The 16372-nt window shown below is 40.4% G+C and overlaps 1 protein-coding gene across 1 annotated transcript in view; it reads left to right on the top strand.

The window, feature by feature from the left end:
- The window catches only part of AMPH (amphiphysin), a 100212-nt gene that overhangs the window by 42715 nt on the left and 41125 nt on the right, over positions 1–16372 (top strand). Inside the window, exons 3-7 of the mRNA XM_009880924.1 lie at positions 3205–3259; positions 10868–10962; positions 13564–13659; positions 15021–15128; positions 15533–15618. Coding sequence (XP_009879226.1) covers positions 3205–3259; positions 10868–10962; positions 13564–13659; positions 15021–15128; positions 15533–15618 — 440 coding nt within the window. The remainder of the gene's footprint in view (positions 1–3204; positions 3260–10867; positions 10963–13563; positions 13660–15020; positions 15129–15532; positions 15619–16372) is intronic.

Here is a 16372-nt window from a genome sequence, read left to right as displayed (position 1 = left end):
GAAAGGAGAAAGAGTGTATCAGTAAACATCGAGAAGGTGCAATATTAAATGTGGCAATCTTTAAAACAGTGCTTTTCAAAACCTGTGTGTCACAGTTTGCAAGATGTGTGGAGTCAGCAATGCAGTATTTTCATCCTGTGAATATTAATTGGTCTGTTAGGTGGTAAAAGTAGACCTATCTTCACTAACAGTAAGTTTACTATAGCAAAATGTGTGGACCAGAAGCAAGTTTTGCAGAATTCACAGGGGTGAGGACTTTTGATGCAAATTTTTGTTTCTGATATTTTATACAAAGGTCTAAATCTATTGCCATTATAACTGAGAGATAATCTCTCAAATTCAGTAGGAGCTGGCCCTTGCCTATGGATGCCTTAATGTCACGTGTCATATAACACTTGCTAATGAGAGAAAATTCATATGGCTCTATGCTGGTTAGATATTTCGGTGGTTTGTGACCTGTTAATAACCTGAACTGAGGGAGATGCGTGTTAAAATTATTCTTTTGAATGAATTGTCAGAATTCATAACAGCACATATGGCAAAATATTGCATCGTTTTTTACTGCTTTGACTTTTTCTCATACGTTTTCCTGAGCAGCGGTTGCTGATGACGCACGACACTAATCAACCGTAATAGATCTCATAGTGGTTTAGGGTACCAGTCGTAAAACTAAACAGCAGTACAGTTATAAACACAGTGTTTGAGCAATGTGTGTCCCTGACATGCTGTTTGTGTTGTGCTAGTTAGTCCTTGTGACAACACGGCATGTGTATGATTAAATATAGACCTTTTACTGGACATGAGGACAGTTAACAGGGTTCTGAGCCTTCCAGCTATGGTTTGCTGCTCATGAAACACCAGAAATTCTTTAATAACTAAACATTGTTATTGTATGGGTACCTGTTCAGCTGGACCACGATGAAGAATCAAGTTGCTGTATCTACTTCCCATCTCCACCATAAGAGCTCAGGCCAAAGAAGGTATGAATTGGGAAGATGATTTTTATACCTTCACGTGACTTCTCAGAGCACCAGAGATCCTCCCAGGAGGAGACTGGCATGCATACAAGGGGAACTTCCCTCCTCTTTCTGCTGCATGTTCACAGATAATCCGCTTCAGATCCAAGAGCGAGACATTCTGTCCCTGGGTTCAGTCTCCTTTCGTCTGTGGCAGTGTTGTTCACTTAATGCCTTGCTCCACGGAAAGCAGACAATTTCTGTGATCTCTCTGCCTCCCATTCTAGCATGGAAAAAAGTAGAAAAGACAGCTTCTGAAGTGTGTTAGGATGCTATCGTGTTACGTAGGATGGTAAAATTTGTTGTTATGATGCGTTAGGGTAGTACTTCTTACGAAACAGTATTAAGATGTACACATACATATTTTCTTAAGGGAAATGATGTCAAGCCACAACTACTTCCAGAACTTTCTATTGTGCTATAAGTAATAAAGCCTGAGGTTTAATCCACTGATTACTCTACCTGTGCCTGTGTGCCCTCTGCTTGTATAAGCAGCTTTGATCCCAAAGCAAGGGAACAGTTTGCCTTTTCTAGGAGCATCGAATATGGTCCCAAACCAGACACAGACTGGTGGGCTGGGTGCACTTGCACTCTTGCTGTTACTCAGCAGCTTCTCAGGTATCACCCTGGTGGGTCTATTGCTGTGCTCAGAATTTAGTTGATTTGGGTTCAAAGGGGAGTTTTGCCTCAGATCAAATTAAGTGTAAAAGCAACCTTCTGTTTGTTGAATCCGTAAAGTGAATTCAGTCTGCTTTCTAAGCCCGCTTTGGCATTTTTACCTTCTAAATTCTTTAATATTTCCAGGATCTTAAAACAGTTGCTCTCTTCTTACAGTGCATTGCAATTTGGTTTTTTTTTATCTAGTTCTAAAGGCCTTCAGTTCCTTGCAGGGAGCTGGGAGAGGCAAGTGAGTTTGGTGTATGTAATCTGCATTGCAATGTGTGTACTGGTGAGGCAAGTGAGTATATTTTTGAGAACTACCATTTGGATTTGACATGGCTGCAGGTAGATGGATTCTAAGCCCCAGATGGTCCCTTTCAACCTGAATTTTTTATGATCCTCAGTGTCAGAATCTTCTGAGCATTGCTGTCGCTGATGGCAAATTCTTTACTGACAACAGAAGTCCTTTGACTTAAGTGGAGTTATAACAGCTTATACTAGTTGAGACTCTGCCTTCTAAAGTATTCACACATGTATCCTTTTGGGTTCTGACATTCACATGAAAAATATGAGAGAAACTCCAAAGCAGTCAGTCATATTTTGCAGCTGATTTTTCCATATGGTGTAGCTGTATGTGAGAAATTGTGACTGCAAGCTGATATTCCTATAGTTTCCAACTGCTTAAATAAATAATTTGAAGGATATTGGGAACTGATAAACGTGGAGCGTTTCCAAAATCTTCAGGCTATTGAAGGTCTCCTGGACGACAGCTTTTTAGCAATAAAATATGTGCAGGTTTTATTGCAATCCTAGGTGCTGTGAAGTCTAACTTGTGATACAGTCAGAGATAAAGTATAGCAACCCATTTTGTTTTGTCTATTCTGAGTTTTTCAAAGGCTGTTGATATGAGATAAAGAAAGATCATTTTGATGTATTTGCCAAAGAAATAGTTGAGATTTCACAGCAGACTGCCAAGCTAAACAAAATAGCTAATGCTATTGGTTTTTAGTAGTTATTTGCTTGCAAAATATGAAAATGTTAAAATACTTGGAAAACTGTTTGCAAAAGTTGTAAGCCATCTATGGAAGGGCATGGATTTTCTGCAAGTCTAGACTGGCCTCATTTGAGTGGTTTCCAGTGGAGGTGCACCGTTCTTGGTTATACATCTTTGTGCTTCAGGTTAGGATGTTGGCCAAGCTGACTTCAACCGCACCTTGGCTGTAAAACATACCTGTCTTTCTTTGGCTGGAATGTGCAGATGACTGATAAAATAAACCCAGAAATTTAAGCATAGAGAGTACACTATGCATAGCATCTTGGCCAGGCTACCTTTTCTGTATGAACCTTTGCATGCTTGCAACATATGACACTGTTCATCAGATAGGTCCTGAAATTGCTTTTTGTTGTTAAGTTTGACATACTGTATGAATATTTTAAGGCGTAAAATATGACTGAAAAGTGTTTTCAATAACATAACAGAAACGTGGTTTCACTTCCTTGCTTTTTTTTTTTTTTTTTTCTTTTCCAGGCAGAGGGTTCCAGGCTCCAGAGAGAACTGAGAGCATATTTAGCAGCCATCAAAGGTGATTTTTAAGTTTTACATTTTTTAAAATTTGAGACAAGTAGGCTTGTGTAAGGTATACAAAGACAAATATTGCTTTTGTCATTAGTAGTCCACATTTCTGCTTTGGATCCGGCACAGGCTCTTTAGCCTGTTGCTAGGAATTCTCCAACATCTTCGATGTCAACTCAGGTGTGTACAGTCTTGCATGCACAGTGCATCCTTGGCTGTCCTCTGTGTGCGGGACTGCTGCCCAGATTCTGACATTGCATGCATTTTGAGCACCCACAAAATCTACACATCTTGTCACTCATCTTTGCAAATGCTTGTATATGAAATACCCCATGCAAGGTAAGAAATTTCTGGATCTCCACAACTGTAACATTGCCAGGTATTAATAGTTGGATGATGATCTCCTTCTAAAACCACGCTCCCTGCGATTATGTGATTTCTCATGTATTTCTGACTGCTTAATCAATTTTTTTTTAAAGTTTAAAAATCAAATGTGATCTCTTTTGATGCTACATTGAAAATCAAAGTAGCAGAAGCTCACTGGTCAGCGCTTAAGTATCAGCGATTAAGTAAACAGCTATTTAAATCCTACTGAACATTTGTAAATCCAGCACACTCAGCATCATATGTAGAGTGTTCTCTTTCTTGTGACACCTTTCTTTGGAGGAGTTGGAGGCCTGGTGCTAAAGGGAAGGGAATAAGAGTTGGTGACTGACAGAGAGACAGTAATGGCGTCTTGAGATAAAAATATATATATATATATGTGACAAATATATATATGTATGTATGTATTTTTAACCTGGCTCCAGTCCAGTAGGAAAGACATTACAAATAAATATTAATATCGTTGGCAATCACTGTGTCATAATAAAGCTCCAGCTGCTTTTGACAGGCAAGAAAAAAAATTATTTTTGATGGGAATTGTAAAATGGGGAGCAAAGCAGTAGGTTAATGTCTTTGACTGTCTGCTATTTGCTGGATGGGCTGGGCAAGGAAAATCCTATACCAGACAAAAGATATTTTCATAGAAACACAGAATGGTTAGAGTTGGAAGGGACCTTAAAGATCATCTAGTTCTCCCCCCCCTGCCATGGGCAGGGACAACTTCCTCGTTGCTCAAAGCCCTGTCCAACCTGGCCTTGAACAATTCCAGGGATGGGGCATCCACAAAGTCTCTGGGCAACCTGTTCCAGCATCTCCCCACTCTCAGAGTAAAGAACTTCTTCATAATATCTAATCTGAATCTACCCTCTTTCAGTTTAAAACCAATCCCTGATAAAGAGTCCCTCCTCATCTTTCCTGTAGGCCCCTTTTAAGTACTGGAAGGCTGCTGTAAGGTCTTGGAGCCTTCTCTTCTCCAGGCTGAACAACCCCAACGCTCTCAGCTTGTCCTCATAGGAGAGGTTCTCCAGCCCTCTGATCATCTTTGTGGCCCTCCTCTGGACTCACTCCAACAGGTCCATGTCCTTCTTTTGTTGAGGGCTCCAAAGCTGGTTGTAGTACTCCAGGTGGGGTCTCAGGAGAGCAGATTAGAGGGGCAGAATCACCGCCCTTGACCTGCTGGCCACACTTCTTTTGATGCAGCCCAGGATATGGTTGGCTCTCTGGGCTGCCAGTGCACCTTGCCAGCTCATGTTGAGCATCTCATCAGCCAACACCCCTATGTCCTTCCCCTCAGGGCTGCTCTCAAACCATTCTCCGCCCAGCCTGTATTTGTGCTTAGGATTGCCCTGGCCCACACGCAGGACCTTGCGCTTGGCCTAGGTGAAATTCATGAGGTTGCACGGGCCCACCTCTCAAGCCTGTTCAGGCCCCTCTGGGATTTTGCCTTGTAGGGATTTGCATGGTCTTTTGTTCTTAGAGGAAATTTCAGCATTAGTAATTTCTGGGGACCCACTGGTTGCTGATTTTACTTTCTGATTTTTCAGTTATCCCTTCCCCACACCCATAGTTGGAGAGATACTCAGAAGCAGCATGATGAGGCTGTTTGTTGGCCAGATGGCTTTTCTCTCACGTAGGCTGACTGTTTACATGCTGATTTGATTTCCGTGTTGGTGACAACAATCCTCCTCTCCATGTTTCATTTTCTCTCTCTCTTTCTCTTCTTTTCCTCTCTGTGCATTCACAGTCCTTTAGCTGGTTTACTATCTAGTGGGTGACTATTTGCACCAACTTTTGTTTTTAACTTGGTGTGAATTTTTTCATTGTGCAAGTTTTGCCTTTTTAGCTGTGCTTTTCTGTTCAGAATCGTTCTGTTGTTGCCACCTCTAAGTCCATATATGAGAATAATTTGGACTGACTTTCTTACTGAGAATGAAAAGTGTTTGCTAACGCCTCAGTATTTTCGTGTCTTAAAAACGATGCAGTCATAAGCAGCTCACAGGAGCCTTAAAAATGTTATTCTCCAAAGCCAACAAGCCACCAGTGGGTATCGTTGGCACCTGTGGTGTTGGCACACCTTCATGCTGAGGAGTGGGAGGACAGCCCAAAACAGCCCAGTCCACAAACACAGCTCTGGCTGGGGCTTCCCCAAAGCTGACTAGCTCAGCAGTGACAAAGACCTTTCCAGATTTATGGTGGCAGAAGCAGATCCAGCAACTGCTACAGTCTCTTTGCTGTTCTTTGAAGGACTACCATTGTTAAAGGATTTTTGGGGTGGCTATATACAAAAGCACGGGAACCCCTGTATTTAGGCACTAAAGTGGAATTTCTGCACCTGTGACATCTGAGCCTTGGAGGAATGCTGTTGTCAGAGGCTTGTTCTGCAGGGGAAAAAGGTCAATCATATCATTGGAAAATAATGCACTCGATATCCTTCTACTCTTAAAGGTGTGGGAAAAGCCATTCATTTTAAAGGATTTCAGGAATTGGCAAGATAGCTAACTTTAACTAAAAGCATTTTATGAAGCTGGTACGTTGTGAACTCCAGTAATAAGTTTCATTTTGCTGCGTGACTTTTGAGTGACTGGATATTGGAAGTTGGAAATACAAGATTCCAGCACAGTTTAAGCAAGGAATGGTAAATTGAGCCTTCTTATGACCCTCTATCCCTTCATTTTAATATACTTGAAAGTTTGAGGTTTAACATCACACATTCTTAAAAGAATTTTTGCTGTATGCAGAGTCCTTCTCTCGCTCAGAGGTGCTTCTTGGTCTTAGCCGCATCTCTTTACAGCTGGTTACTCAAGGACTTGGAGAAACCATGTCATAAAGCTGTTGAACTTGTGAATGGCTTTTATGTGCTGTTTTATTTCACCTGCATGATAGTTTAACGTCTGCTATGCATCCGTAGTGTTTGTACTGCCGAGACTGTATAGTATTCCCTGTAGCTATACTCGTCTTGTGCCTCAGTCTGCTGTCTCTTCCAGTCTCCTTGGCAACATGTATCTGGGTTCTCTACTTCATGATTTATTTTTTTAAGCTTTTGAGAGCTGTAGGTGACTTGAATGGTTTTATGGGCCAATTGTTAAAGAAAACCCTAAATCAGCCTCCCATTCTCTACCCTGAGCCCTTTGCTAGTACCAGTGCAGATGGGGAGATATAAACCTGGATCTGCATGCAGGTGGCAAGGTGGCAGAGGTAAAAAGGAATCCCGCATCATGAAAAAGAAGCACCATACTTTTCAGGTGGCTTAATGCAGTGAGAAGTAATAACCAGTCTACAGGCAGGCAAGGGGAGATTTTGGAGGTCTGTAAGCTGCCTAGTTGTCAGTCTGTGGCTGATAGAACTGCACATATCCTCTAGGCACACAAATCTTAAAATCAATCATGTAATTTCTTAGAAGCAATAAAACTGTTCATCATCTTTCTGTAAAATTTAGTAATGAATTATGAAATGATTGAATTGTTCTGGTTGAAATTCTAATGGGTAACTAGCAGTAACAGATACAACCCTTCTGGCAGGATAGGTCATTTCTCTGGAGAACCACACATGAAGCTCTCTTCCCCACTGAAATAATTAAATATTAAAAGCCAGACCGAGGTGCCTCAATCCATCAGGAAAATTGAATTTTCTCCATGATTCAGCCTAGATTCTGCTGCTGTGGAGTGAGGAAACCCCACAGTATGTGGGTCCTACGGCCCACATGGAGTCCCAGGCCAGTTTCCACCTCCATGGGAGCTTGAGTACCTTGAAATTGCGATGGCAAAGAGTCTCCTACCTTCTGCCATCTCTAGGGTGCTTAATGGGAATGGCTCTGCACCGCCACGCCCAGGATCCCTACCATGTGGGGGCCTCGAGGAGTCCCTTGGCGTTCCAGGGGCAGGGGCTCTTTCCCATAGAAAGAGGGATGATTCTGTCTGAGAGCTTCAGACTTCAGTAGCTGGATTATTTAGCATCATTTTTCCTGAGCGATTCAATTATTTTGGTATTTGTAGTTATTTAATAAGTGACCCAATTACCAAGAAGTAGCGATACTAAATTAAACAATTGGTATTAAATATAAATTTCTAACTGTACATCAGCAGTAAAAATTCATTTTGCATTTCTGAGTACTTTAATGACTTACTTTAAACAATTTATCTTTCTCAGTGATAGCAGTTAAAAACAGCAGAGAGAGACAGCCTGCAGTGTATGGCTGAGACACTAATCCTCTTAACTTTAGTGCTGAATAATGCATAAAAGGTATCAGTGCATAAGAAATAATTCTATCAGAAAACCAGCCAAATAAAAAAAAAAAAAAAGACAAACAAACATTGGACATTGAAAGTTTATGCCCACAGGCATGAAAAAGAATGGGAAACCAAAAATTACAAAAAGATTGGTATTTACCTATGCACTCATTTGGAGTATTGCAGTAAACCTAATATAGATAGATGCAGTAGGAGGGATGATCTTGGCTTGTGGAAATTTCAGACTGGAGCCCCTGACTGAAGAAGCCAAGTACTGCAATGCTCGCTTCCCTCGTACTGCAGCTGGATTTGATTGATGTTTTTTACAGGAATGTGGCAGAATGGAGGATTACCAGATTCTCAGAGCAGAAGAAAGTGTAAAAGTTGGTGCAACTTTGATATGACTCAAGTGTGGGACATGAAGTGTCTTTTACTTACTCTCTTAAGCAGATCCATGCCTGAGTCCTGTAGTGCTGAAAAAAGAAAGTCTGCGTAGGAAGAGGTGCTCTACCCAAGCCTGGTCTGTGATCGAGCTGAGTGCAAGCTGCAGGAGGGATTAGGGAGCAGCTGTGCTAGCCTGCCTGCCACAGGAACGTACGTGGCAGGTTTAGCGCACAGCGTGCTTAAGGGCAGAAGTTCAGGTGTCAGAAAGGATCAAGCATGAGCAGGGATGCACAAACCTTCCTGGTATGTGCATTCTCCCCGAGTGGACAGAAGCAGTCGTCTTAAGCACAGCGATACTGCGCTGGTTTTGCCTTGCCTCCCGAGTTGGTTAATTTGCAGTGGCATTAAAGATTTTTAGATGAACCTGCTTTGGCAGGAGGGTTGGACCCGATGATATCCGAAGGTCCCTTCCAACCCCTACCATTCTGTGATTCTGTGATCTTAAATGCGTCCCGCCTGGAAAAATATGTGAAGATCATCTGTATTTTACTGTAATCTGGCATATTCTAGGGAAAAAATGCCCCTTTATTCAGGAACCTTTCCTTAGCTGGTGGTACATCATCCGAAGCATTAACCACGGAGGAGAAAAAGAAGAAATGCATCTTAAGTTAATTTCTGTGAAATGCATCTTAAGTTCTTGTGCTATACCAATTCTCTGACCTGAACTCTGTCATTAAAATGTACCCCCAAGACAATCCCTGAAGCGATCAAATATTCTGTTTTGACCCAGCACCTTTTGATTTAAGGGTGAAAGCTTGTAGCATCCAAACACCAAGGTTTCCTTTGTATTTGTTCTCCCCCTTTCCCACACCGTTCTCTCCCTTGAACCCAAGGTTTGAGAACAGCCATCTACTTTCAGCTGTATCAGTATCTTTTTTTCCTATCCTACCCATTGCAGCGACTACCATTTTTATATTAGAAAGTGTGCATTACTGCTTTTATTTTCCTGTCGTGTCCCAAGTGTGTCTTTTAGAGTGCATGGTGGAGTAACTACTGACTAGGTCAAGTCTGCTTTTCTAGACATTCCAGCTTCAAATGAATTCTCCTCTTCCACTCCTGAAACTTCCTCTTCTGTGCAGAAAACAGAAATACTGATGTTATTCCTAAATTCAGCCACTGAGCAGTTAAATCTGAAGATCATACTAGAGATACTTTCAAGACAGCACAGATGTGCTGCAGCAAACAGACTTTGGCTGGAGAAAAAAAATGTGTTTTTCTAGAAAAAAAAAAAAATTAACGATAGGTAAAATATTAGGAGTGTTCAGATTTTCCAAAGAAGTTGAAATACAGTTGTCATTTTAAAATTACTGATTCTGAACTGACTCTTGGCATGTTAGGTGAGGTCAGTTTGGTTTCACTGGATTCAGAACGACACTTAACATCTAATGTATGGGTGCTCCATCAAAATGGAAAGACAAACCCCAGTGCCTTCACTGAGGTCAGTAATTTTATTCACTGGGATCAAACTGATCTCACTGAAGATAGATTTTAGGCTCTTTCTCATGTTATCATTGAAGCTACTTTATGTTTAAGCTAGCTCCTCTGTGTGTTATGGAGTGATAATCATTGATAGTCCCCATTCTTGTTTCACTTGTGGTAGCAAGAGCTCCAAAGGTGGTTGATGCAGTTTGGCTCAGCCCCCTTCTCTATAGACAGCATTCCGCTGCAAGTGTAAATAAGTGCTGGGCTCCACATACTTCTAAACCTACTGGGTGAGCACACAAGATAATCATTCTTCATAAAACCAGGTCCATTATGGTACTCTTCCCAAGTTCAGGCATCTCTTTTCCCTAGACACTTTCTCAGCTCTTGCCAGTCGTTTTCTTCATTATGAACATACCTTTAGGTCACAGTCATTATTATTGCGGGCACAAGAGTAACAAGCTCAACCACTCTCGCTTTACATGTGAAAGCTCCAGACTTAAATATCTTTGAAAACAAGGAAACAGAGAAATCCTGAGATAAGTTCTGCCTGCGTGTGACCTCCCCCATTCTGGGGACCGCTTTTGTTAAGTGCAGACCTCTTCTAGATTTTCTCCCAAGTCCATTTTTATAGCCAGCAATTCCATAAATCTCTGCCGTTTTCACCTTGCCACCCTGGAAATGCCTCCTCTCCCACACAGGTTGTCATGGTACACATTACAGGCAAGAGAGGCAACTGTTCCGTAGGGTGGAAGAGCTGAGAATAACCAAAGGCAGGTTGCTATTTGATTGTTTTTTCAGGGACAGTCTTTCAATTGGGTATTACATGTCTTTAGTGGGCAGGACTACCTTCCGAGTTGTTATTTGTGTTCAGATAAGTTTAGTTCAGAATAGAAAATGGAATCCATAGTTTGATAGAAACTTTTTTTCTGCATATAAGTATGGCTTAATCCTTCTGTGAGGGACATTTCTTGTTAACCTGGGGACCTGGGTGAAAAGAAAGGTTTTATTTCAGTTCTTGAACATGATATTCTAAACATGCCAGAGGGAATAGTATAGTGGGTACGTGTGGGTCAAAGTAAAGGTATTTAGGAACTGTATCTTGTTTGCAGTTATATGTTCCTCCTTCTGTCTAATTACAGGGATGCAAGATGCCTCAAAGAAGCTTACAGAGTCTCTTCATGAAGTGTATGAGCCAGACTGGTACGGACGAGAAGATGTGAAAATGATTGGAGAGGTAAGATGTGTGGAAAGAGGAAGAAGTATTTTGGTTGCAAATGGATTAATCTGAGCTGTTGAGGAGAAACGTACATCTGAAATTTCCCTTAATTCTTTGTTGCATGTTAAGTCCCGTTTTCTGAGCATAGAAATTATTGGTCTTGTGAAATGCACCTCCTGCTGACCAGATGCTGCATTTGCAATGTCTGTGTTACAAACGAGCTGACGTAAGCTCCCACTGAGATCAACACCAATGTGAGTATCAGAACTGGTCCTGATAGCAACTGGTTGACAAGTTTGTACAAGGTATCTTACATACGGTTTTACAGTCGATTCAATTGAATGTTAAAAAATATCAAATCTGCTTATCCTTGTGTGCTGTGTAACAGCTGTTGAGTCAGTGGCACTAAATAGGATATTTGGTGGGACACTCACCTCTCTTTGACAAAGATCTGGAATTTGAGGGCAAATGAGGCTGCAGGGCACTATTCATTTCAGCCTTTTTAGCTTCTGCCAGTGATTAGAGAACAGGCTTGTCTAGAGGACACTGCAGGAATTTGACTTGAGGTGCTCTGAATTTCCTGCTTAAACAGCCTTAATTCTAGGGGAAGTCTGTCAGCAAATGTGCTGGTGGTGACAAGAAAGTGCAAACTGTTATCATTGCAGCTTTTAAGCACCTGGCATTCAGTTTGTAAGACCTCCTGGATAAGGTAATGAACAAGAAAGTAGAAGACACAGCAGTCTTTCCAAATCTGTGTAATGACGACTTTTCTTCTTTATGGCTGCCTTCCCCTACCATTCGCTGCTGCTGCAGGCATGACGTGTTTTCGATTTTAAAAGCACCCAACTTCCAAACTCTATAAGTTAAGATACCGTACCATTTATATTGTTTTAGGTTAAACAGCTGGAAGATCTCCTGCTGCGTCTTGCTGTAGCGCTTCATCTTCTATCTGCGGACTATTAGATTTTACACTCGGAAATTTGCAATTGTCTGCGGAAGGACCAAAATTTGGCTCTTAATCTCTATTAGATAAAGGGATAAGTGTTAGATGTGTGTTCTTAATAGAAGACTCGTGGGCAATATTACAAAAACTGTGCCGCTGATTTTTTTCCCTATATAATCACAAATGTAGATTTATGCATCCCTCAGCCTAGAGTGAAAAAGAATGATATATTTGTGCAGTCCAGGATATAAGTGATCATTCCAAAAGGGATCCACCTAAATGACCTCATTCTGTAATATAATAAATATAATGGCTTAAAGGACTCTTCAGCAATGTTTTTTGAGCCCATAAACTTTCAGAAAACCTCCATGATTTTAATTTGTCTAAAATATGTATCAGCAAGATACAAAGGCAAATGCAAAAGACTGGCAGTTGCTTGCTATGATCAAATGCTGTGCTGCTCCGTAGACCACTGTGATTAAATATTGTGTTAATGAATGAGGTATTTCTTTTAAGCATGATTAGTAGATTGTAATAATTCATTAGGGACTCTGTTAGGGTAGGAAATGAATGAACTGAATGCTGGCATCACACGGCGTTTATAATATGCCCTATAGTAGCTCATGACAAAACAAACACTAGGGAATATCTTTCCGGACTTGCTGGTGAGGATAACATCCCTGCAGAGCAGTTTTCGCCCCCTTTAGCCTCCCTCCCATCAAAGGAGGGAGTTCAGTGATTTTTGAAATGTGCGAAGAAAAAGGAGATCAGGATGTTTAACACGTGCTAATGACTTGTTCAATTCAGAACCCGGGATCTTGAGCGCTGTGTCTCTATGTAACTGGATTTGCTTCTGGCAAGGAGTCTCACCCTGTTCCCCACGGGGTCCTTGTCACATCAGCTGCATTAACATTTTCATAAAACTGGAAAATTCCAAGCGGTGTCTCTTGGTGAATACCTCAGAGCTGCAAAAGGGACTGGGGAAAAGCTTCTGAGGGGGGGAATTTGTTTATTTTACCTTCTGATGTGGGTATGTTTCACATCTGGCATCCCAGTTCTCTAGCAGTGTGAGGCAGAGTTCTTGTCTGTGCGTCGTCTGTTTCATCAAATTTACCTGAATGGTTCAGACAGTATGGAATGGAAAGACCTTTCTTAGGGTGGATCTTCACAGCTTTTATTTTAAAAATGACCAAGCAAATCTAAGCTTACAAATCCTTGTAATTGATGGGAAACCTACTTTATTTTTTCCTTTATTTTATTTACTCTTCTATTTTTAGTTGTACTTCTTTTGTCTGTCGGAAGGTTCATCATCAGTGAACATACTTAGGTGTAAGAACTAGGGCAGCTTCAGATTCTGCATTGCTGACCCTCAGGGACCTGAAACCCTGAGGAGGACATTGAGTCCGTGATATCCTTATTTTCACAGAGCAGTTACTATTTGAAAGAATGAAACTAGAAACTAGTTATTAAGCTAAATCTTCTTTTGTTGTGAATTAAAACTTGGAATATCAAGTTAATCCTTTTCATTTACCTTATAAGTGCACTCTGATTTATTGCTATAAAGAACATTTTAAAACTTCAGAAAGATTAATCTTTACCAATTACATTTGTATTTCTTTTAGGTTTGGAGTGGAATTAAACTACTAAGCACATTTTTCTCTTTTCTACCTTTACAGAAATGTGATGAACTTTGGGAAGACTTCCATCAAAAACTGGTGGATGGGTCATTATTGACCTTGGATACATATCTAGGACAATTTCCTGACATCAAAGTACAGTAATGATTTCCTATAAAGGACAATTTTTAAAATTACTGTTGAGTCATAAAATGAATAGAAAATGAGATTACAAGCAAAGAAAAATAAAAAAGGGATGGGGAGGTGGAAGTTACTCTCTTCTGCAATGTTAAAGATGTTGTTCTCTAAGTAAATCCCTGACGTTAGGCTGCACTGATTTTCTGAGCGTACAAAAATAGTTTGCATGCAGTAGTACTTGGAGGTAAATTAGCCTTTGTAGATAAAACTTCTATGTTTTTTCTTGCTCCTTTTTATTTGCTATGAGATAATTCTGACTGACTTCAACGGAGACGCATTAAGCTCTTCAGCTGTTAAAATGCCAGACAAATTTCAGCATGAAAAGCAGGCCTTTTGTGGTTGACCAGATGCACCTCTGGGTATCTAAATATCTTTCTCTTAACTAAGCCATGGTTCCTGTCTTTTAATTAGTTTTAAAAAGATTTTGTAATAAACATCAGGAGAGACTGTTATGCAGATTCTAGCCTCTCCCAGGTGCCTGTCCAGTGTACAGTCCAGGGAGATGGTTGCTAAATGAAATGTGTGGGGATAAAGAATCATTACAGGTGAGAGGGAGATACTTTTATATTTGAATGTCACTCGATGGATGTAGCTGGAAATTCTTTGTGATGGTTTATAATTGGGTAGGTATCATGCAGTCATCCCCTTTGTCATTTACATCAGGGACTAAAGAAAAAAATAAAAATCCCAACATTACTGATGTTCAGTCTCAAACTCCCTTGTAAATCAAACTGTGCTTATGCCCTCTCAGCATGTGGAATTTACCTATAACATACAGCTTTGCAAAGTCAGTGTATATCAAAGGACTTTTAATTAGTTTTAGAGAAATTGTAGTAGGTAAATTAGAATTCCTATTGTACATTGAACTCCAGTTATCTTAGTTATGTGTCAGGGCACCTATACTGAGAAGTATATTTTAAGCATTTTTCCAACTGTAGGAAAAAAATACATTAATTATGTATTAAATTTGCACACTCTATATAAGGGAAAAAGGTGGTGTTACCATGAGTTTAACAGGTCCAATTATTCTGGAGAATGAGGCAAGTCTTGCATAACATTGATAGCTCAATTCTAAGGCCTGTAAGCCCTACACCCACAAAACAACATTCCAAACCATCTGTAAGTGGATTCCTTATTTAAAATAAGGTGATTAGTGTGTCTCTTTTACCATGTTCGTGTTCCTGCATGATGCAGTAATTCACATATGAACAGCAGATAAGGGAGAATAAAAACATGTCAGAAAATTAAATGACAATGTCAGTAAAATAGCTTTTTAAAAAATACTGTTTGTGTTGACTTTCATTTCTACCCCTCCACAGACTCGCATTGCAAAACGAAGCAGAAAGCTAGTGGACTACGACAGTGCAAGGCATCATCTAGAAGCCCTGCAGAGCTCAAAAAGAAAAGACGAAGGCAGAATTACTAAGGTAGCATGATGGGAAGGATGCTTGCAGAAGATTTAGGGAGCTCGGGTGGCATTTGTTTCTGTTCAGGGACACAGCACAAAGTTTCTCTTTTTTTTCCTGTCTTATAAATGGAAATAATGATATCCTTAAGCATAAATGTGTGCTGAGTATTTTGATGCATGTGGAGGGCACACTCAGCCTCTTTCAGGAATGAGTCCCGTTTGAGCCCTAACCTTCTCTTTTGATGAGACTGAGGGGACAGCCAGTCCTGTGTTGCCTTGCATGGTGTGGGACTGAGTCTCACATCCTTTGTTAATAAAAATGTTAGAAACCCACCAAAAAAAAAAAAATGCACAAAAACAATTTTGGCAGGTTTTGCGCTGTCTTAGTGAGCGTAGAAGTCACTCTGTTTCATTTTGGTGTAGGCAGAAGAAGAATTTCAAAAAGCACAGAAAGTGTTTGAAGAGTTTAACACTGATTTACAAGAAGAGTTGCCATCTCTGTGGTCACGGTAAGCCTGGGCAGATGTTGTCTGGAGAGCCTAAAGGGGGGAATAAGGGAAGGAAACCAGGGGATTTCAATGAGCTGATAGAAAATGGTTTGGTGGCTCCTTGAAGATCCTATCCATTATCTTTATGAAATAACAAAAGGGAAAATGCCTGCAAATGATCCAAAATTATGCTTTCTATAAGTGTATTTATGCTTATTTCTTTCAGTTTATCTTGGCCCTTAAGATTCGTTACTATATCTTCATTCTGAGGTGCAAAAAGTCTCTGTTTTATGGGTAAAAAAATTGTGTCAGAGCACAGAACAGCAGATCGTGGACTACACCCCACTGCTTCCATAACCTTTCTCAGACACCTTAGTGGTGGATACCTGATTCTTTCAAGAAAAAAAAAAAAAAGAAGCCACTTGTTAATAAAAAGGATCAAATGTTTCCACTGTCAAAAGTTAACTGTACAGAGCAGCCGCATGCAGTTCTAGATTTGCGGTGGGTCTACTTAGAGGTCATTTTTCTGTAAAAGGTATCGAAACAATCAACCTTATAAAGGTATAAAGATTTTATGGCAGTTGTTGTTTCCAAGTTCCTATAAGGTACTACCAAAGCAGTAGAAGGGAGAAACAATATTATAACAACATCAGAATACACATTTCATAGTTCTGCACTGACAATGTCTGCGATGTAAAAGCATTTGACAGCATAGATCATTCATTTGAGATGTTTAATCATGAATTGTGTTTATACAGAAAATGCAGACAAAACG

Source organism: Charadrius vociferus, unplaced genomic scaffold (assembly GCF_000708025.1).
Source record: "Charadrius vociferus isolate BGI_N301 unplaced genomic scaffold, ASM70802v2 scaffold453, whole genome shotgun sequence".
NCBI lineage: Eukaryota > Metazoa > Chordata > Aves > Charadriiformes > Charadriidae > Charadrius > Charadrius vociferus.
The sequence above is the reverse complement of the archived record's forward strand: the minus strand, read 5'-3'. Positions and strand labels throughout refer to the sequence as shown.